This window comes from Colobus angolensis, unplaced genomic scaffold (genome assembly GCF_000951035.1).
Source record: "Colobus angolensis palliatus isolate OR3802 unplaced genomic scaffold, Cang.pa_1.0 Scaffold93, whole genome shotgun sequence".
Classification (NCBI taxonomy): Eukaryota; Metazoa; Chordata; class Mammalia; order Primates; family Cercopithecidae; genus Colobus; species Colobus angolensis.
Window position 1 is genome coordinate 3,421,464 of NW_012123265.1, and position 22,585 is coordinate 3,444,048.

General features: G+C 50.9%; 2 protein-coding genes across 5 annotated transcripts in view; one reads left to right on the forward strand and one right to left on the reverse strand.

Moving 5' to 3' along the window:
* Positions 1–12,736, forward strand: part of CMTM4 (CKLF-like MARVEL transmembrane domain containing 4) — a 22,264-nt gene extending 9,528 nt beyond the window's left edge. Inside the window, exons 2-3 of the mRNA XM_011932100.1 lie at positions 3,659–3,757; positions 5,271–12,736. Of these exons, the coding sequence (XP_011787490.1) occupies positions 3,659–3,757; positions 5,271–5,435 (264 nt within the window). The 3' untranslated portion in view covers positions 5,436–12,736. The remainder of the gene's footprint in view (positions 1–3,658; positions 3,758–5,270) is intronic.
* An 842-nt stretch (positions 12,737–13,578) lies between these two features.
* The window catches only part of CMTM3 (CKLF-like MARVEL transmembrane domain containing 3), a 9,932-nt gene continuing 925 nt past the window's right edge, over positions 13,579–22,585 (reverse strand). Inside the window, exons 1-5 of one of the 4 annotated variants that reach the window (XM_011932104.1) lie at positions 21,864–22,345; positions 19,000–19,155; positions 17,940–18,035; positions 17,469–17,589; positions 13,579–14,859 (exon numbers count right to left, since the gene is read on the reverse strand). In XM_011932104.1, coding sequence (XP_011787494.1) covers positions 14,831–14,859; positions 17,469–17,589; positions 17,940–18,035; positions 19,000–19,044 — 291 coding nt within the window. In that variant the 5' untranslated portion in view covers positions 19,045–19,155; positions 21,864–22,345 and the 3' untranslated portion in view covers positions 13,579–14,830. Of the gene's footprint in view, positions 14,860–17,468; positions 17,712–17,939; positions 18,036–18,999; positions 19,156–21,863; positions 22,346–22,585 lie in introns of those variants that run through there. The other 3 variants (XM_011932103.1, XM_011932102.1, XM_011932101.1) reach the window with 3 other exon arrangements.

The window sequence follows — 22,585 nt, forward strand, 5'->3', positions numbered from 1 at the left end:
ACAGTGTCTTTTTACTTTTTTTTTATTTGTTTTTGAGACGGAGCCTCGCTCTGTCGCCCAGGCTGGAGTGCAATGGCGCGATCTCGGCAAACTATAAGCTCTGTCTCCCGGGTTCATGTCATTCTCCTGCCTCAGCTTCCCCAGTAGCTGGGACTACAGGTGCACACCACCAGGCCTGGCTAATTTTTGTTGTATTTTTTGGTAGAGAAAGGGTTTTACCATGTTAGCCAGGATGGTCTCGATCTCCTGACCTCGTGATACAGCCGCCTCGGCCTCCCAAAATGCTGGGATTACAGGCGTGAGCCACCGCGCCTGGCCAACATTTGTTTTGTTCAAATCTTGATGCACACAAGGTCCCCGCAAACAGCTCTATTCCCCCAGCCCTGCGCTTTTGTTGTTGTTGTTGAGACAGAATCTCTCTCTGTTGCTCAGAGGAGTGCAGTGCCGCATTCTGGGCTCACTGCAACCTCTGCCTCTCGGGTTCAAGCAGGTCTCCTGCCTCAGCCTCCCGAGTAGCTGGGACTACAGGCGCATGCTACTATGCCCAGCTAATTTTTTTTTTTTGAGAGGGAGTCTCGCTCTGTCGCCCAGGCTGGAGTGCAGTGGTGAGATCTTGGCTCATTGCAACCTCCGCCTCCTGGCCTCTAGCGATTCTCTTGCCTCAGCCTGCCGAGTAACTGGGACTACAGGTGCATGCCACTGTGCCTGGCTAATTTTTTGTGTTTTAGTAGAGATGGGGTTTTGCCATGTTGCCCAGGGTGGTCTCAAACTCCTGAGCTCAGGCAGTCCACCCACCTCAGCCTCCCAAAGTGCTGGGATTACAGGTGTGAGCCACCACACCTGGCCACGGCTAATTTTGTATTTTTAGTAGAGATGGGGTCCAGCTAATTTTTGTATTTTTAGTACAGATGGGGTTTTACCATGTTTGCCAGGCTGGTCTCGATCTCCTGACCTCAGGTGATCCACCCACCTCGGCCTCCCAAAGTGCTGGGATTATAGGCGTGAGCCACCATACCTGGCCCCTCTTTTTCTTTTTATTCTGTTGACTTGTTAGAAAAACTGGGTCATTTGTCCTGTAGAAGGTCCTGCAGTTGAGTTGGCTGTGTGCACCCTCATGGTAGTGTTTCACATGTCCTTCTTTCCCCATCTCTGTGACCCAGTCATTGGTCTCAGGGCAATGTGGTGCCATAGCAGCTGCTCTGATAATTGAAATGTTTTCTGATCTGCTCTGCCCTTGAGGCAGTCACTTGTCACATGTGGCTACTGAGCACTTGAATTGTGGCTAGTGTGATTGAAGAGTGGAATTTTTAAATCTTAGATGAATTAGTTTAACTTTAGTCACACATGGCTAGTGTTTGCCCTAGAAGCTCAGTTATATTTAGATTCATCTTTTAAGCAAGTGCTTCAGTATTTAAATATAATTCAGTGGGATTTGAGGAGGCAGATATGTTATGCTCCTATTGGCAGTTGCTGGCATTTTTTTCCCCTGGTTTAATCTGGTCCCTTAGCCTCAGATCATATTGGAAGATTATTTTGTATCTTTTTAAAATAGGCTTTTTGAAATTTTTTTCCTAGTATTCACTGATCCCATTCATCATCTCATTCTCCATTCACTGCTGTTAATGATCATTGCTAACACAAATTTAAAACTATGGATACTCCTACAACTTTAACATTTTTGACTGTTTTCTCTTTTCTTTTTCTTTCTTTCTTTTTTTTTTTTTTTGAGATGGAGTTTCTCTCTTGTTGCCCAGGCTGGAGTGCAATGGCGTGATCTCAGCTCACGGCAACCTCCACCTCCCGGGTTCCAGTGATTCTCCTGCCTCAGCTTCCCAAGTAGCTGGGACTACAGGTGCACACCACCAGGCCCGGCTAATTTTTTTTGTATTTTTAGTAGAGACGGGGTTTCTCCATGTTGGCCAGGCTGGTCTTGAACTCCTGACCTCAGCTGATCCGCCCGCCTCGGCCTCCCAAAGTGCTGGGATTACAGGCATGAGCCACCGCGCCTGGCCTGTTTGTTTTCTAGCCCTTTGCTGCATCTCTATTTTTGTATAGTCACTGTTAATGTCGATACTGTTTTATTTGATGTTTGACCTCACAGTGTATTATATTTTCCCCTTGTTTCTGAATAGTCTTTGCTTTGGGAAGTATATTTTATATTCTCTTTTTACCCCTATAGCATCTTACCAGAGCTGAGTGTAACTAAATGCTTTCTGGTTTGAATTTGTGAAAAATTTGCCCTGGCTTACGCAGGTCGTAGCTGAAACCCATCCTGCTGGCAGATGTATCTGAGCAGAGCTTTCTGTGAGCCAGGAGCAGGTAGGATGTCTGCTGCAAGGCTCAGCACTGTTACGATGCCAGCATTGTCTCTTTAGATCTTATTTTATTATTTTATTGAGACGGAGTCTCACTCTGTCACCTGGGCTGGAGTGCAGTGGCGCAATCTTAGCTCACTGCAACCTCTACCTCCTGGGTTCAAGTGATTCTCATGCTTTAGCTGCCCAAGTAGCTGGGATTACAGGTGTGCACCACCATGCCCAGCTAATTTTTGTATTTTTAGTAGAGATGGGGTTTCACCATGTTCACCAGGCCGGTCTCGAACACCTGACCTCTAGTGATCCATCCGCCTCAGCCTCCCAAAGTGCTGGGATTACAGGCATGAGCCACCGCACCAGCCATCTTTACATCTTCAAAAAGAGGAAATCGACCTTGGAGCCAGGCCAGACCAGAGGGTCCATCAGGTGTTTATAGTGTAATCAGCCTGGCACTCAGGCAGTTTGGGTTTTTTCCTGTATTTTTTTTTCCTGTAGAGGTTTTAGATGTACTCTGTTATGACCCAGGCTACTGGGGGCCTCATGCCAAAGTGGTGATAATAGAAGTGACAGTAAATGTGTAAGCAACCATAGCTGTGGGCCAGGTACCATGCTGGGCTCTTCACCTGTATGGTTCCATTTAATTCCTTCAACAACTCTGGGAGGAATGGGGTACATTCTCACATAAAGCACAGAAACAAAGTAGCTTGTCCAAAGTCATATGGGTGGTTTGGACCCTGCTCAGGCTGTGACCTTTCATTACCGTGCTATGTTCCCTTCTACAAATAAGACAGGAGTTAAATCTATGAAACGGTGGATGTGTACTGTGCAAGAAACTTAGGAGAAAATTCTCCAGGCTTTAGTGACATAGAGGCTTGAAAGACTGCTTGAGAAAGAGTGTGAGGTCTGGCTGTGTGCTTTCTATGTGTGAAAGTTTGTTTTAAATGTCACATGTGAGTGCGGGGAATGCTGGAGGGATTTTCACCAGTTTTAGTACATTTGGACCCCTGGAGAGCTTTGTCCATAGCAAGATGATTTGAGTGTGATTTTTAAAAGATGGCACCAGACCTCTAAATGGTAATTACTGTTACCAATTTTGGTTAGTATTTCTTCAGAAAGGGTAGTGGGGTTGGTGAAAATGCAGATTTTGTGGTGATGATTTATCATGTAGTGTCATAAACTTTGCCTTCTTTTGTGTGACCGTAACCCTGTGACATTGAGACTGAAATATGGACCACCAGGTAGGTTGGGTATTGTAGGTCTTATTTTGAAAGTTCTTCAGTTTCTTTTAGAGCAAAGATGGAATGGTTCTTCTCACTTGTTTTATTTTGTCTCTCTCTCTCTAGGATTTGGTCAACACTGGACTCAGCACTTTCCTTTTCTTTATTGCTTCAATCGTACTGGCTACTTTAAACCACAGAGCCGGAGCAGAAATTGCTGCCGTGGTAAGCAAACTCAAATGGTTACAGCAGGCTGATCTGGGGACCTCCTGTGACCTGCTCGCCTGTCCCTGGCATTTGTCCTGCTCCCCTTCCTGTGGCTTTTCCTTTGCTAAAGATGATGTTACTGGGCCAGCGGGGGTCCCAGTCCCTTCAGTGCTGTGGTTCTCAAAGTATGGGCCCCAGAACAGCAATCTCAGCATCTGTTAGACATCCTTAGGCTCCACTCCAGAGCTACTGAGTCAGAAATGTATTTGAATGAACCCTCTGGATGATATAGATGCATACTCAAGTTCAAGAACCCCTGCTTTGGTTCGTTTCCAACATAGTCCTTGATGATTGTCAGTGATGTTGTTTAAGAGCCTTACCTGGCCGGGCGTGGTGGCTCACGCCTATAATCCCAGCACTTTGGAAGGCTGAGGCGGGCAGATCACGAGGTCAGGAGATCGAGACCACGATGAAACCCCGTCTCTACTAAAAATACAAAAAAATTAGCTGGGTGTGGTGGCAGGTGCCTGTAGTCCCAGCTACTCAGGGGGCTGAGGCAGGAGAGTGGCGTGAACCTGGCAGGCAGAGCTTGCAGTGAGCTGAGATCGCGCCACTGAACTCCAGCCTGGGAGACACAGCGAGACTCTGTCTCAAAAAAAATAAAATAAAGTAAATAAAAAAAGAAAGAGCCTTACCTGCCCGGGGAAGGGAGGGTTCTTGAATGCAGTCATGACACCGTTTAGCAGTCACATGACATTTCAAGGTGGAAATGCCATGGCGGGTAGGGACCAGATAATGTAGGACTTTCCGTCTGCATGCCCTGCATTGCTGTATTGCTCTCAGTTTATGAGGAACAGGTATCCTTTTTGTAATGGGGGGATTAAAAAGTTTATAAATGATTAAACTAGCTGTTCTCTCAGGTGCCACTCAGGAGATTTGTCAGTCTTAATAATTAAAACTCTGTGCTTCTCACTCTGGAGCTGCTTACTTGGAGGTGCCCAGTGAGAGGCAGGTGTGGGGTGGGGGCCGTGATGTGGAACGTTTGGCCCTGTGGCTTGATTTGGGACCCACATGCAAAACCCTGATTTTCTGTCTGCGTTACATTTTGTCTGCACTGTATTTTCTCATCTGGGACCAGAGGCCCTGAAGGTGCAGTAAAAGAGGTACTTTTGTGATTTTTTTTGTTATAGGTCCACAATACTTCAGAGGAAACCTTAGGCTGTCTTTAGGTCAGGCAAGATTTTCTGTGTGTCACATGACAAGAGACTCAGCCGTGGTGTGACAGCCACACATCCAGCAGGGCTGGGCACAGGCTTTCCTTTGACTCTGAGCCGCCCTGTCATATGTATTTGAAACAAGACTTTAGATTAAATGGGGCTGCTGAGAGGGGAAAGAGATCAAAGAATGAAGGCACAGGGTTGTAGTGATCAGTTGGCAGAGCAGGAAGGGGCTGCACGTGGCTTGGGTTACCACGGAAGCCTTGTGGGGCTAGGCCATGTGCCCGAGGACTAACTGTGCTGGTGTGTTTTAGATATTTGGCTTCTTGGCGACTGCGGCATATGCAGTGAACACATTCCTGGCAGTGCAGAAATGGAGAGTCAGCATCCGCCAGCAGAGCACCAATGACTACATCCGAGCCCGCACAGAGTCCAGGGATGTGGACAGTCGCCCTGAGATCCAGCGCCTGGACACGTGAGGACCTGCCTGGATCCTCCTCCCTCCCGTCCTTGTGCCCGTCTCTCAGTCAAGTTTTCTTTCCCTTGTTGTGTCAGATTTCCATGTGATTCAGTTGAATTTTGTCCTCTTTGGTAAAAGTTCATTTTGGGAAAGGGTTTCCCGAGTGGCCCAGTGGGCGGGTCCGCGGTGGAGTCAGGAGGCCCATGTTCCTTGGTGTTTGGGGCTGTGGAGCAGCCAGTGTCACTGCCCAGGTCCACTTGAGGTCTTACCTGCCCTGAAGCACAGGCTTCCTTTGACTCTGAGCCACCATGTCATGTGTATTTGTAACAAGACGACTTTGGATTAAATGGGGCTGCTAAAAGGGGGGGAAATATGAAGGAATGAAGGGACAGCATTGGAACGGTCAGTCGGCAGTGGTTCTCAGGCAGCCTTAGGCACCACCTGCTCCAAGTGAGTGTTGAGTCTGGCTGCCAGGATCCAACCCACTCCTCGTCTTCCATGCCAGGGCCCCCAGGCAGCCAGCACCAGCCCAAAGCCACAGGGTTGGGGAAAGCTGATGTCCTATTAGGATGGCTCCTAGGGACCTGTGACTCATGAGAGGGTTACCTTTTGTTTCCTACTCTGATGAGAAATCACTTGATTCTTCCTCAAATGAATCAGCTTCCTGAACCCCAGATTCTTCTCCAGGAATATGGGGACCATCTTGTTTTCCAGTTTCCTGCCTACCGTAAGTACTTTGAGGCTGAACTGCAGATTTTCAGTCATTTTACCTTCTCAGGTAAAAGCCATGAAAGAAACAAGCCTATTCCACCAGCCAAAGCACTTGTCCATTTGCTGGCTTCATGGACCACAGGTGGGAGGTATGTGGTTGTGTTAAAAAACAGCATGCACATGTGCACGCGCGCGCACACACACACACGCCCCTCTGTTTTAGGGATGTGTGCTAATTTTCTAAATGCCTGCAAAGAGTTCTAACGTGGTTCTGAGCAGATTCGTCTAGGATTTGAAAATACTTGAATTTGCACCAGAACACACCCTTCCACCCATGTTTCAAAAGGCACTAACTGTTGCTTTGGGCGCCTCAGTGTCATAACTATAGACATCATTCTTGGGAGTTGTTGGGGTGAAAAATCCTAGCTGCTTAAGGTTTCTGATTGATTATTGATAAAGTGAAGATTATTGTGTGTGGTGAATGAGTTCAGTGAGTCCCCATGATGCAGTAGTTTTGTTTTTTTTTTAATTAGAGATTAATTATATCTTTTATGGAAAAAAGTTGGTTTAGTTTGTCAGGTTTTCACTCTTTGAACTGTTTTTAATGTTTACAAACCTCACTCTAGCTCTAACATTTTGTGTTTAGCCCTTACCAAAAAGCACCTACTGTGGTAGGAAGATTTTGCAGTAATGTGGAGAAATCCCCAAGATCAAGTGCTGACAAATGTTGACAGCTTTAGCAGTGTACTGTGTAATAAATAACTCCGAGGGAGCGGCGGGGGTCTTTGTGAGAAAGCGTCCCCTGATGCACATGTGGCGTCTCATTCCCCGGGAAAGGATAGCATCTGATCTCACAGTGTTGATCAGGCAACACTGCTGGGCTGGGGGTCGGAGCTGGGGTTAGCTCCCTGCACCAACACCTTGAGTACAATCTGAGTTTGGAGCAGTGGCCCAGGCTATGTGGCTGAGCACCATGTCTGCCTCGGGCTGACCCTGCTAGCCTGTTAACAGCTATCTCCCCTCTGCTCCCACAGAGAGGGCAGCCAGGCCGGCTCACAGCTGGGCGTGCTGCCTGTCAGGTCTGTTGAGTGTGTTTGCAAAGTCAAAACTGGGCTTACCTCCCTTTGAGAGTCCCTTTTAAAATAAGGCCACAAAGGCTCAGCCTTGCATTAAATGGGGCCCACTTGGAAGGACCACCCTGAGCTTTATCAGAAATCTCCTGATGGGAATCATGTTACTTGGCCCCCAAAAAAGACCACCTTTGAAGTGAGATTAAAAAGAAAAACACCATTCAGGTGGGCTTGTTGCCCAAGTTTTCCCAGGTCACTTCAGTAAAACCACTTGATCATCTGGTGAAAGTGGAAGCAGGTGGTCGGTCTCCCGAGGATATGTTGTCAGCTGTAAGAAATAGTTCTGAAGTCACTGAAACTAAATGCAGATGAATGACCAAAAAGGACGACACGCCACAGAGCGACTTAGGAGTCAATTTGCATCTTCGTGATAGACTCTTCAGAATTATTTATGTCCCTGTAACTATTTAATATCCTTTGTGCCATGAGGCTCGCCCGTGGTTTTGTAAATGTTCTCCTTGTATTTAATTAACTCCCACTAGGACCGGAAGTGGTGCCATGGACACTTTCTATTTGATGTAATGTGTGGTTGCACATGTCATCATGTATAGACCATGTGGTGACGAAAGTTCTGGAGGGAATAGGTTGTCCACGGTGAATGTGAAGACGCCTATATTTTTCTTATATTGCCTCTGTGCAAACAGAAGACAATCTATATCTGGGAGCCTTAAAATGACCTCTTGGCAAATTGAAGGAAGTGTTTTGCATTTAATAGTTTCAATAGGGACTAATATCAGTTTGGTTTGGGGCATTTGAAGGCTGAGTGACCTTAGTTTTTCTCACTGTTCTGGTGGGATGATACAGGTTTTCACATTTCAAGCAAAACTTGAAGAAACTGCAGTTGCTATGTGCATTTGGATTTGTTCCTGGACACTGTACAGCTGAAACCCTCAAGCATTTGGTGGAACCTCTGGTGGTTTTAGATGGATGCAAACACTGACGTCCTCAGAGAAAGTTTATTTTGGCACTGATTGGGTGGATTTGGTATTTTTTCCCTCTGATTTCTCTTTGATATCCTTCCTTCACACTGCTGAAGGCGTGGGAGGGAAATACGTTTTCCCTGCCTTAAAGAGGGATTACAGTCATGAAAGGTTGAAGATACTTGTTGGCCCCACATAAAGCTGGGAAGAGCAGATGCAGTTACAGATTAAAATCGCATCAGATAAGTTCGATTTGAAGTGAACAGCCATCCGAGGGAGGTGACTTTTGTCTACAGAGAAAGCAAGAATGTGGCAGCCTGCGCAGCCCTGATACACATCTTCCTTGGCAACGTGAGCTAAAGCCAGCATGGGCAAGGCCAGCCCAGCTCTGAGGGCTTGGCCCTGGGAAGCCGGCAGCACCCGCAGCCCTTTGGGTCCTGTTACTGTCCCCTGGCGGGAAGGCTCACGCCTGTGGGCAGCCACGGAATGTGTCTGACCTCCACCCTATGTTGGGTGCTTCTGGGAGAGCTTCGTGACTCAGCTGAAAACATTTTGACGCCCTTCAAGTTTGCAGTTTCATCTGTGGTTCTTGGAAGCTGTCCTAGTGAGTCAGCGTTGGGTTAAGCCTGAGGAGGCCAAGCTCCAACACCTTTGTGCACTCATGTATGTGAATTCTTGCTTGCAGTGAATGAGTCCTGAACAACCCTAGTGTCTGTCATGTCCTGCGTGTGGCCCAGGCGTACGTTTTCTTGTAGATTCACATGAGAAAACCTCACCTATCCATGTGCTCTAAGAGGTGGACTGAGGTCTAATCCCTCTCTGGCGAGGTAAATCGCCAGATTTTCTGTGGGTTGGTCTTAGCACCTAGGAGATGAATAGAGCGTGGAGACACCTGACCAATTTAGTGATTCTGCAAGGCAGTGATGATTTAAGGGTTCCCATTGTCTCATCTGTGTTCAAAACAAAGCAATCATGAAGTCTTTGTGCCACTGCCTGACTGTCATCTTCTCCAGATCTTGTTTACAGAGAAATAATGACGTTAAACAGGTATCAGAAAGGGGAAAAGTTTCTAGGCCAAGAGCTACTGTGGATTCTCTTGAGCAGAATAACAAGTTGCTTCCTACTCCAGGGACTGCCGTTAGCTTGTGAGGTCTCTAGGTGCCTTGTTAGTTCCCAGTGAAGTTGCAGAATCCAGGTTTTTTTCCAGGTTTGTCTTATCTTATCAGCACCCATGTCCAGGCCCAACAGCTTGGTAGGCTGGTGAGGTCCACACACAGTCAGGTCTGGGAGATGAGGGAGGAAGCGGTGGCCTGGAACACCCCGCCTGTCTTCCATCAGCACTAGACAGCTCAGGCTATCTTGGAAACGTGTACTTGGTTAACTGCCTTCCTGTCCTCTTGTCTTTGAAAGCTGTCTCATGTTCCACAGTCAGCTTGAGGGCAAGAGTGGGATGCTGGGGACAGGTCTTCCCCGTGCTATGGGTGAGCTCCTGGCATCTGGCTCAGGAACATGTGGGTCCAGCAGGTGACTCTGAAGCTGGCTTGGCTGCCATCTCAGACAGGACGCAGGCCTGACACCCTCAGCTTTCAGCTTTGTAAACTTCCCTGGCGCTTTACAGAATCTTGCGTTTCTTCTCTTCTCAGCAGATGGCATTCAAATCACAAGAACTGTCTGGTTGAGAAAGTAATTTAAAATATTTGACCTTTTATGTTTCTTTTATTTAGAAACTGTGAGAGAAAATACCTTCAATATCTATTACGTCTAGAAGAATGTTCTTCTGAAAGTGAATGTTCTATTTAATTCTTCTTCATGTGAGTGAGTAGCATTTGTACACTCTTCAGCTTGAAGCGGAATAGGTCCTATTATATTTTCTCTTCTTTTGTCTGGGATATATTCTTTTTCCATTTGGATACAGTTTTTCAACCTTTGGGATTTTTTTTTTCCTTTCTCATTTTTCCTATCCACAAACCTAACAGTAAGGGAAAAAATCACCCACAAGCCCGCTGAGTTTGAATCACTGGCAGCTTGCCTAGAAAAGTTTAGATGATGGATCCTTGAATGGTGTACCTATTTCATAGGGTAAGTTTGTTGTCTGTTTTTTTATGCTGAGGCTTTAATTCAGGTGACTTGCTATCTAGACACCTGGGGTGGCGTGTTTTCTTTGGGATGCATAATACAGAAAGGCCAGGGAGCCTTTGGCTTGGACCCCAGGGAGCTATTGAAACTTTTAAAGTTTGAGTTTAGGAGTAAGAACATATCTCAAACCACCTTAGTCAGCTTTGCTAATGGGATTTAGGGCCAGGCCAGAGTTTCTTTTCCTAACTGTTCCTGAAAAGAAAGATGGTGTGAAACAAGATTCTGATAATGGTTTGTGTGAGATTTGATCATAGTCGAAAACTAGCATGTCTTGAGTTGCCTTAGGATGACAGTGCAGACACCCAGTAGGAAGTACCCCATTTTTATCAGGAAAGTCAGTCCCGCGAAGGGATGGTGAGGAGACGAGGGGAGAAAAGGGAGACTTGGTGCCCTTGCACCAGGGTGAGGCCTGACTAACGCTGCTTCCCCCCACAGGCCCTGCTTTGCTTGCCTGCTTTTTCCAGAATCGATTTTGCAGGTTTCAAGACTCTGTTCCCCTCTTTGCAGAAGTGAGGAAGGCAAATACTCAGGGTTTGAAGGGAGACCTGACTGGCCCGAGGGCTGGCAGATGCGAGGGCTGGCAGATGCGAGGGCAGGACACCTATGATGGACTTGTAGGCTGGCCCAGGCCCAAAGGGGCTGCCTGCTCCCAACTCTTTCACTCTGTAACCTATTTTAAAATGAGTTTTTGAATCTTGCCTCAAATTGACCTACTTGGATTAAATCAGTGCTTTTCCTAACTTGATTTTGTTTGACATGGTTCCCTCTAAGAGAATGCTAGGAATTGAAACTATTTGTATATGTTGAAATTTGTAGGGGTTCAGGAACCCATGGCAGAAACACTAAACTATTTATTTACAAGTATGACTATTCTTTTTTTCAAAGTAGGCAATTCTGTCTTTCTATATTTTAAGGCAAATAATCACTTCACCTCTGGTGCCTTCCATGCGTCGCATAAGCACTCTTGTCAATCATGGAATTGGAAAAAAAGATGTACATTTAGTTAAGCCAGATAACACTATTTTTGTAGCATGATTTTAGATTGTGTCCTTTTAATATTGTTTTCAACAATGGTAGTTTTGAGGTTTTGGCCATTTTCTCTTTACACTTCGTATGTATTTTAAAGAAGAAAAAAACAACAAAAAAATTCCCTGGCTATTCCTCTTTCCTCTCTGCTGCTGCTTCTCCCACATCTTGTTCCTGCTTATTTAAATTGTCTGAGAGTAAGAGTATATTTCTGTGAAATAATTATAAGTCAGTATAATTGCATTTGGCATTTTTTAACCACTTGCTCAGTTTGGAGCCACTGCTCACCTCAAACAGTACAAAGAAAGTGGTTCCATATTTTACAAACAAGAGAGTAGCATAGAGCCCTGACCTCCTGTCTTTGGGTGTAAAATGGTGAGAGGCCCGCGTCTGGCTCCTGCCCCTGTGGTTTGGGCTGGTGAACTGAGCCCAAGTGTATTCTCTGGCCCGGGCCCCTTCCAGGATCAGTGCGGGCGTCCTGCAGAGGCGCGGCCTTCCTGCCACTGCAGAGTGGGAAGCTTCCCGGGGGACCTCAGCCGGCTCCGGAGCTCTCACCTTCCACTCGGATCTCGTATTGGTTCGTTGTGGATGCTCTGGCTAGGCTCGGCGGCATATTCCAGGCTTCAGGCCTGAACAAAACAGGCTGTTTGCTGTGAGGAGCTAGATGACACCAAGACACAGACACATACTCTTCAGCGGCTCCTTTCGCCTCTCCTTTCTGCAGGGCGTGAGTTATGGCTGGTCCCCAAACCCTTGAATAAACTAGCTGAGCCATTGCAAATGAAGGTACAGATGGATTGAAACATAAAATCGTAGCTTTTGATGTCCTTCTGAAGGGTCAGAATATGTAATTATTTGATAACCAAGGAAGTCAAGCCAGATGGCTAAGTAGTAACTTTCCAATATGATTTATCCGTGGTACTTCACCTCGTGGCACTTTTGGGGGGCAATATTAGCAACTATCACATTTTACTTGTTAAGTCTCTTTCATTTAGGCAGTTTAAAGACACAACTGTGGGCTTTCTGAGGCAATGCCTATTGGGCAAACTTAGGTTTATGTGTTTGGTTTTTCAGCTGACACGGAAGCCCTGGGTGGGTGCCCCCTGGCTGGCCTGGCTCTCGGGTTCAAGTCTGTATGTCTGGAGTGGGTTGGGGCCCCAAAGCTTTGCTGCTATTGATTTGTCCCTGACAGCAGGCAAAGCCTCACATTGCCCTCAATTTTCCCCCTTTCATTTGAAGGACCAATTTTTCACGGTACTTGTCTTGATCTTTTTCATAGTGTTCAAATCTGTATTTTTGTATGTAGAGGAAAATAATTTTCTCAACACTAATCGTTAATAACTATTGTATTAAATCGTCATGAAGGAACTCTTGTTTAATAAATGGACGTGTAAGGATGTCGTTGTCTCTCCTCACTCTCACTGGCCTCCTCTGCCCCTTAAAGGTTACGGATCCAGTTCCTGAAACAGGGCTGCTGTGTGGAGGTTGAACAGAGCCATGATCCTCGGTGGAACAAGGCCTCTGTGACACCAGCTTTGCCGCTTTGCCAGGGCTGACAAGGTGGAACTAAATTCCACCAGGGGCCTCTCCGCTCCTGCACACCCAGCTTTCATATGCGTTTTCAGCACATGTGGTGTGTGACAGTTTCGGTGGAAAGTCTTGTCTTTTCCCATCAGCCTGGATGAGAACAGGGACCTGGGTCCTCCAGGGCTGCAGTTCTCTGAGCTGTTAGAGAGCCCCAGGGTTCCCGCTGCCTGAGGCTGCTGTGAGACACTATCCTGATGTGTAAGTGAGAGGGCCCTGGGCCACTTACCCGACCTTTGTCTTAGTTTTTTTGTTTGTAAAACAGGATAGTGTGAGAACTAGAGCCAGGGTCCCCAACCCCTGGGCAGTGGACTGGTACCATGGGGCCTGTTAGGAGCCAGGCCGCACAGCAGGAGGTGAGTGGCAAGCAACTGAGCTCCACCTCCTGTCAGCTCGGCAGTGGGATTAGGTTCTCATAGGAACACGAATCCTATTGTAAACTCTGCATGCTGTGGATCTAGGGTTGTGTGCTCCTTACGAGCATCTAATGCCTGATGATGTGAGATGGAACCGTTTCATCCTGAAACCATCCCCTCCCACCCTCACCCCAACCTACCCCCGCCAACCCCCAGTCCGTGGAAAAACTGTCTTCCACGAAACTGGTCCCTGGTGCCAAAAAGGTTAGGGACCACTGAAATAAAGGATTAAATGGTAGTCAGATTTCGTGTGTATTTTTGCTAAAACTGAAAGCTGACAGGATCCACACTGGTGTTACCAGCTTGTACTGAAGCCTGACATGATACCCAACAGTATTGCTCCAGTTTTTTCAAACACACACTCCAAGCAAGTGGTCAGTCTGGCTTAATTCATTATGGCTTTTTTTCAGGGTAAGAGATTCACATGCAAGAGAATAAGGCTACAGATGCTCCAAACAAGGGTCCAGAACTCTGGCTCTTTTGTGAGGCCTAGAGTAACAGAAAATGCCATCTGTTAAGAAGCTGCTTTTGTATAAAAAAAAATATAAAAAGTTACAAAATTCCATCAAAGAGAGATACACAGTATAAGTCGTTAGGTGAACACAGAAGGCTGGTCTCATCTCCCGCAGTGGCCCGTAGACCTGCCCTGGGGTCTGGAAGTTCACTGTCCTGAGGGTCCAGGAACTCCTGCCTCTGCTGCCTGGGCTCTAGGAATAAGAAGGGTTTGGCTGGGCCCGCCCAGCTCCCTATGACACTGTCACTGTGATGTCACTGTTGTACCCTCTGTCTTCTGGACCAGTCAGTCTATGAGCTCTTCTTTGAAACAGTCTTAAGACCTAGAATGGTCATCTCACCCCCAGAAAACATGGTTTTCAAGGGTGGGAGGTGTCGGTGTGATGGGTGCCGAGCCCCACTCTCCTGAGCGACAAGGCAAAGGTCAGTTTCTCCCTGCTTCAGGAATGAAGACGGAACTGGTGCTCCTTGAACCAAAGATTCTTGGAAGGGTCATTGTCACCAAAGTGCCTGGTGTGGGCAGGAGCACCAAGTGCAGACAAACCCAGCGGGGCCTGGCGGGGCAGCCCTGTCACGGTTTCTGTCTTTGTTCCTGTTAGTGAAACAGAAGACCCCCGACCCCCATCACCTAGCAGCATGGAACGCCTGCTGCCCAGGTGGAGACAAGGCTCTGCTTTGTCTCCTTGTGCTGGTTTTTGGCAGAGAGGTTAAAGGGCTGAAGGCCTGTGGGACAGAAATGGGGAGAAGGGGTGGGACATCCAAGATGCCCTCACACGCAGCATGGTCAACAGTGCTGAGCTGAGGGGCAAGCCTGGTAGGCTGGGCTCAGGAAGAACCTGAAGCTGTGGGGGGCCTGCTGTGTCCGCAGCCCCCTCTGCAACTCAGAAGTCCAGGCTTCCCCTCCAACGCCAGCGTCCCCTGTGAGGCGCAGGAGTGGAGGCCTGTGTGGCTCAGGTTGCCAGGGCACCCGCCAGGCCTTCAGTCAGAGTCGGAGTCAGAATTCTCTTCTGAAAGGAAAGCAGAGAGGATGCTTGGCAGGAGGCTCAGGGCAGTGGTGCCCGGGAATGGTCTCTGGGGAAGCACAGCTGGGTTGCTGGCAGGAGCCTGGGTGCAGGGCACTCACAGCTGACGCTACCATTCGCAGTGATCACTGGCATCAGGGCAGGCCCCAGGCCTGAGGCTTTCCTGAGGCAGCAGCCACTTTCTCTTGTTTTTTTTTTTTTTTTGAGATGGAGTCTCGCTCATCACCCAGGCTGGAGTGCAATGGCGCGATCTCGGCTCACTGCAACTTCTACCTTCCCGGGTTCAAGCGATTCTCCTGCTTCAGCCTCTGGTAGCTGGGATTATAAGCGTGTGCCACCATGCCCGGCTAATTTTTGTATTTTTAGTAGAGATGGGGTTTCACCATATTGGTCAGGCTGGTCTTGACCTCCTGAACTCAGGTGATCTATCTGCCTCGGCCTCCCAAAGTGCTGGGGTAACAGGCGTGAGCCACCGTGCCCAGCCACAGCAGCCACTTGCACCTCCAGGGTGTGGGTACGGGTGCAGGTGGGGTGTTTCCAGCCCAAGACTGAAGCCCAGGTGCCCCTTCCTCAGGCCCAGCCCCTCCCGAGTCTCCCTGGGCTGTTCTCAGCTGGGCGGGTCAGGGCTATACCTCTGCATCCCAGCTCTATCCCCACCCCCAGGTTCAGCAGGACAAGGTAAGGATGACTATTTTCTTGTCCCCCAAACTAAAATATACTGGAAAATCAGCAAGCCTCTTTTTAGCCATTTTATATCTTCAATCCCCTTTCCCAATCCTTGTTTAATATTGTAATCAGAAACAATTTTATAATGGTAAGGGCCGGCCTATGAGGTGTGCCTTGAGGGTTCCTGAAATCCCAATACTGAAGGGAGCTCTGTAGAGCCTTCTGGAACCTCCACCCCGGAAGGAAAAGCACCAGAGTCACTAACCCCTTACTCCGCCCCAGTGCTGGTTGCTACTTCCTGATGCTCATCCCCTCCCTGGCCAGCCTCTGTCTCTCAGAACCCCACTCAGTCCCCACACTGTCGCTGGCTCATGGCCGGGCCCAGGGCTTGGGTGTGGGCAGCCTAGTTCCTAAACCCCAGCTCTGCCCGTTACTCCTCTTCCTGGGCTGCACTCCTCAGATTTTGTGGGTTTTGCTATATTCAATTTTTTGTTTTCCCCCCGAGACGGAGTCTCGCTCTGTTGCCCAGGCTGGAGTGCAATGTTGTGATCTCAAGTCACTGCAACCTCCGCCTCCCAAAATCAGGCAATTGTCCTGCCTCAACCTCCCAAGTAGCTGGGATTACAGGTGGGCGCCACCATGCCCGGCTAATTTTTGTATTTTTAGTAGAGATGGGGTTTCACCATGTTGGCCAGGCTGGTCTCAAACTCCTGACCTCAAGTGATCCACCCACCTTGGCCTCCCAAAGTGTTGAGATTACAGGCGTGAGCCACTGTGCTTGGCCGCTACATTCAATTCTAACATATAAGTCAGGAATAATTTTACAGCAAAATAATTGTTACATATGTGAAACTCTTCAAATAGTAAAAAAAAGAAAGAAAAAACCGAAAACCTCCCAAGTTTCCCCTGACGTTTACTAATTGTTCCCTGGGCTGGCTGGCTGGGATCACTTGCTGTGGGAAACTGGGAGCAGGCTGCAGAGCCTGAGGAAACCGCCTGGGAGCTCTAACCTAGTATTTGCCAAGGGACGGAATGGGATGAGTGGCATTCATTTTGAGCAAAAGGACAGTTTCTGGGATTCACAAATCCCCATGGCCCCAGCACCTGGCTATTAGGAAACTAGTGTCTCTTAAGCCTGGTTCTGCCTGGGGAAGATCCCAACCACAGGGTGGGGGCCTGCAGGCCCTTCCAGAGCTGCCCTTGTCTACCTGCCCAGCCACAGGCACTGCCAGCACAGGGGCACATCTGCCTGGTCCAGAGAAGCATCTCCCGGGCAGAAGCACCTGCTGTCTCTGCTCTCAGTTTTCTTCCCACACCAGCCTGGTCTCTTCTGCCTGCATACTCCTCTACCACCATCCATCAAGACCCAGCTCTAGCGTCCCCTCTGGAGCCTCGGGCTGGCTGGCACTCAGTGTGGGCCTGCTTTCAGCTACTGTATCCCTACCTTTATCGGCCCTTCTTTTACTGTTGGTCATTGCTGTCCCATCTGGCCTCTCCCCTGGTATGGGACACATCATGTGTCCCTTGCCATGGTTTCTGGGTCTGACTGCTCTCTGGCCTCTGAGCTCCCCAGGACAGGCTTGGATGGGTAAGACAGCAGAGGGGCTGGGTTGGGGGGTGGCCACTCTGGATCCCAGGTGGACAGGTGCCCTGAGAATGACTGGCTGCCCAGGGGGGTCGTCTAGGGAGACTTGGCTCAGCCATGCCCACTGCTTGCCCTTCCTAAAAAGGCTGGGGTGAGGGGGCACAAGGGGAATGAAACTGGCGTTGGATCAGTGCTGCATGAGAGTAGTTGAGAATGGGCTGTAAAAACACTGCCATGGGGAGAGAGGAAATGATCCCACCCCAGCCTCAAACTAGCCAGCCATCCCCAAGGGAGGACAGGCCCCTGCTGCAGCACTGCTGGGGTGTTCAGGCCGGCCGCTCACCTTCTGTCTTGTGGGCTGTGGTCTCATCTGCAGAGTCCCCTTGTTTGAGGAATTTGGCCACGTCGTTAAAGATCAGGTAGAAATCAATTGCAAACACGATGGTAGCAAAGAAGCCAAACACCTGTGGACAGGGTGGATGGGACGTATCACAGGGCTGACTCCCTGCTCCGGGAGGGCTGCCCCAGCCTTGTGGCCCATTTCAGACCTGCTTGGACAGACAGCCGGAGTGACAGGCACAGACCCCTCTGAGTAACAGAAGTGGGAAAATGAGCTGTGAACTTGGTTTGACAAACAGCCTTTCAAAACTCCGGGTAGAGTCAATCTCTAATGAGAGGACTTTGGAATCATCATCGGGACCCACATGAGACCCCAGGGGGGCCCCAGCAGGGAAAGGCTCTGCCCCAGGTCCCACCCTAAGTGAGCAGCTAGAGTGGCATCTGCAGTTTCCGGAGGGGTAGGGCGGCTGCTCACCCCAGCGGCTTTGGAAGCCCCATCCGAGTACTTGGCGACGGCCGTGATGGAGATGGCAAAGTAGATGAGGGCTGCGGTGACACAGCGCAGGAAGTCCTGGGGAGAGAGGGACACCATCATGCTGCCTTGAGCCCCCGGCTGAGCACAGCATGGGGAGGAGGCCTGGCAGCCTGGTCTTGTTCCCAGCCCCAGGCCTAGCACCTGAGGGCTCCTACCCCATCCTGGCCCTACCCACATGCCTAGGCCCTTGTCCCACCCCCCAGGTGCCTCTGCTGCCCTGCTAGCAGCTGACACTGCCCTATCCCAGGTCCAGCGGGGCTGCTGTCCTAAGCTGTGGACAAAAAACTGTGGATCAGGCTGCAGCCTGCCCTGCGATGCGGTGGAAGCCAAAGTTGGAAACACCCCCACCTGCTCCCTTCCTGTTCCCCAATGGGGAGATCTGTTTCTGCGCCTCGGCTTTGCCACACTCTTGTGGCCGATCCATTTATGGATCACAGTTTCTGCTGACCTGTCCCTAAGATGGGGACACTTGGGAGGTGCAGCCCTCCTGAGGCAGCAGATGCTGGATATGAAGTCAAGAGACAAGGGTTAAAGTCCAGCCTTTGCTGCCCTTTCTCTTCAGCGAAGTCCACTGGGGTCTGGGCCCTCACAGGTGATAAAACGAGGTGAGGGTTGCCGATGGCTGAGGTCTGGGTAAGCCCTGCAAGTCCTCAGTTAACCTGTCCTGCCCGCGTGGAAATGGCTTGAATTCCTGTGGTGGCAGCTCATTCCTGCAAGACCCGTGGGGAGCACCAGCGCCACCTGGTGGCCAGAGACCCCTCTCCGGGTTCCCTGCCTCAAAGACCTGCTCTAGAAGCACCACACACAGCCCACTTCAGATCATAGGGCTGCTGAGGAGTGGAGCTGGGATGATCTGAAGCTTGGTCTCTCCATCCAGTTCTAACCAACTGCAAACTCCAGCACACTGGAGAAAGGATAAGGGCCCAAGTGCACGACTCCAGACTCCTCATTTGGCCGCTTTGTGCAGGGTACCCCTCCCTCCTGGGGCCCCTGCCCTCACCATCATGGGCCAGCACAAGCCCTGCCACTTGTCATTCAGCTGCATGGCATCAGCAAAGAGGAAGAACAAGGCCAGCAGGAACTCCAGTAGAGGTGCTGTGAGGAAGGCAGATGCTGAGGATGCCACATAGCAGATAAAAGTGATGAACGAGAGACCCTGCAGGGAAGGAGTTTGAGGTGAAGTCAGAGCCTTTTCATGCTCCTTGTCCAGTGCTCCTCTGAGCCAGGCCCTGTGGTCAGGATAGAGGAGGCTCCAGCAGGGGAAGCCAACTGCTCACAGTCCCACAGCTGGGAAGTGGCAGAGCCAGATAAGAATCCCAGGCCAAGCGCAGTGGCTCACGCCTGTAATCTCAGCACTTTGGGAGGCCAAGGCAGGTGGATTGCTTGAGCCCAGAAATTTGACCCCCACTTGGGTAACATGGCAAAACCTCATCTCTGCAAAATATACAAAAATTAGCTGGGCGTGGTGGTGTGTGTGCCTGTAATACCAGCTACTGGGGAGGTTGAGGTGGGAGCATCACCTGAGCCCGGGGAGGTCAAGGCTGCAGTGAGCTGTGATCAGGCCACTGCACTCCATCCTGGGTGAGAGAGTGAGAGACCCTGTCCGCCACCCCTGCTGAAAAAAAAGAACCCCAGCATGGCCCAGGCCCACACCTATGCTGCCTCCCAGTCCTGGGCATGGCCCTAAGTCCTCAACTCACCCCACCCCAGCTCCCTGTCAGGACCAAGTCAGAAAGCCCCAGCCTCCCAAGCACATCCACTCCACTCTGCCCTGTGGAGGGAAATCAAAGTTAGGAACCAGTTTCCAAAAAGTAACACCCAACACCGAAGACGTGGGCTTGTCACTGAATGTAAATTTCACCTTGAAAACAAAAAACAAATCTTGAACCTTAGTTAATGATATGCATGCTGAAGTGTTCAGAGTTGAAATGTCCTGATGTCTGCAATTTATTTTGTGTTAAAAGATAAAATGGATTGATGGACAGATAGATAAAGCAAAAAAACCTTTTAGCATTTTAATGTATTTGCAAATTTTCATAATAATAAGAAAGGAACATCCAAGAGAGGGTGCATTGGCACTGACCTCAGGCCCTGCTGCCTTATTCACACAGGGCCGGCTGTACTTGGACTGTAAGAATCAATAAATGTTCACTGCGGTCTTGCCCACAACTCTGTAGGTGCGAAGAGCTGATGCAGGAGGATGTCAAGCCCTGGTAAGTCCTGCAGCTTAGATGCACTGCAGAGCAGGCCAAGGTGACCTGTTGGCCAGCCTGGGGCTCCACAGTGCCTGGTGCCCTGAGGCTCACGGGCGTCTCCTCTGACCCTCACATCCACCCATGAGCACAGCCCCACTTTACAGATGAGAAGACTCTGTTACATGGCTAATCAGAGGCTACTAGAATTTGAACCCAGGGCTGGCTGACCCCCCAGATAGAGTTCTCTTACCCACCTCCCGCTGCCCTCAACATGGAGTCTTCCTCTGTCTCCCAGGCTGGAGTGCAGTGGCACAATCTCAGTTCACTGCAACCTCCACCTCCTGGGTTTAAGCGATTCTTCTGCCTCAGCCTTCCGGAGTAGCTGGAATTACAGGCGACCGCCACCATACCCAGCTAATTTTTGTATTTTTAGTAGAGACAGGGTTTCACCATGCTAGCCAGGCTGGTCTCGAATTCCTGACCTCAGGTGATCCACCCACCTCGGCCTCCTAAAGTGTCGGGATTACAGGCGTGAGCCACCGCACCTGTCCCAGACAGAGTTCTTAAGCAACTTGGCCCTGTGGGTGTTGGGGAGGCCATCTGTCCTGGTTTCTGTCACTGTGGCTGCGTTTGAACACGTCCATGGCTGAGTAGCTTCTAGTGGGTGCAGGAGGCCCCATGGGGACACCCAGATACCTCACAGGAAGCACTGTGGCTGCTTCAGACAAACTGCAGGGATCCCAGGGGGTTTCCAGGGCACCCCCATTCGCTCTGCACATGGCCTTGGGTGCAGCTGAGCCCCCTTTGGACAGATAGACTAAGGCATAGACAGGGGCTGGGAGGCTGCTGGGGCCTCCCAGGAAGGCCTTCCGTGGGACCGACCCAGCCCTGGCCCTCCCCTTCCTGTCTCCTATGCCCAGGCCCCAAAGCCTAATTCTGGGGATTCCCCTTTCAATTCCTGTTTTCTTATCCCGCGATTTCTGGGGCCACTTCCTCTCTCTCTTTCTGTCCATGTCAGCCTCTGCACTTGCTTGGCCTGGGGGTGGAAGTGAGGGGACTAGGGAGGCAGGAGTGCCCTCAGCGGCTCCTGTGAACCCTGAGTGCCGACCATTCACCCTTCCTTATCCTCCCTGACCTGGATTCCTGACATCTGCTGGGCCCAGGGTGGCCTCTATGCTCCTGCTGGGCATATGCCTCCCCCCATGAGGTGGTCCTGGGTGAAGATGGGGGGCGGTTCAAGTCCCTCAGGGGACGGTGGATTCGAGGCTTCTCCCCTCAAGTGGCTCCCAGTGGTCTCCTGGGTGGGGCTGGGAGTGTGGGCTCGGAGTGTGGACTTGGTGTCTCGGGCGTTGGGCAGGTGGCCTCTGGGCTGACCGCGGGAGAGGCTCAGGCCACCTTCTGCCCTCTGCCCTGAGCGACCAGAGAGAGGTCCTGGAGCAGAATCCCCCTTCTTCCTGCCCCCCACCCTCCCAGCCGCTCTCACTGGGCCCCTCAGTTGAGCTACCTGTCAAATTAGGCGCCTGAGCGCTCTCATCTGTAAAGTGGGGACGAGGGCAGGAAGGGCCAAGTCGCTGGGATCTAAGCAACAAGTGGCCGCCGCCGTGCGCATCCCCCTGCCTCTGGTCCGGCCTCTCCCTCACCAACCCCGGCGGCCCAGCGCCACCACCACCCCACGGAGGACAGTGCGGGCGACTACGGTGTCCAGAGGACAAAGAATCCCCACCGGCCGGGGTAGGGACGAGCGCGGAGTAGGAAGGAGCCCGGCCGCGGAGGGGAGGAGGGCGATGAAGTCACCGCGGGGCCGCCTCACCCAGTCCCAGGGGTGAGGGGGGGGTCCCTCCCGCTCCGCACGGCCCCCGCCCGCTCGGCCCCGCCTCCGCCCCGCAGGTCGAGGTCCCGGCCCGCCCTCCCCGCGCGCAGGAAAGGGGACCCCTCCGCGGCCCGGGAGTCCAGGAGGTCCGAGCGGCCCGAGTCCCCGGGGCCCAGAGAGGGCGGGGGCGCCCGGGTCACACAGCGGGACCCACCTACCCGGGACCCGCCCGCTTCCCACGGCCCCCAGCTCTGGATTCGCGGGGACAGCACCGCAGATGGCCTGGGCTCTGGCCCCGCCCCGCCGTCCAAAGTTTGGGGACCTCGGCCCAACTTCGCCGGGTGCCCGAGAGAAGTCGGCCGAGGCGGCGCGGGGAGGGGTGTATCGGAGCACAGCGGCCGCCCCCGGACCCCACCCGCGCCCCGACGTCCTCCTCCGAAAGGAGCCCCGCAGTCTAAGCCGGCCGGCCGAGGGTCCCGCCGCACTCACCGACTCCGCCAGCAGGAGGCGGCCTTTGAGAGAGCAGAGGAAAGCGCGCGCCGGCAGCAGGGCGCGGAGCCCGGAGACAGCGGGGCCGGGAC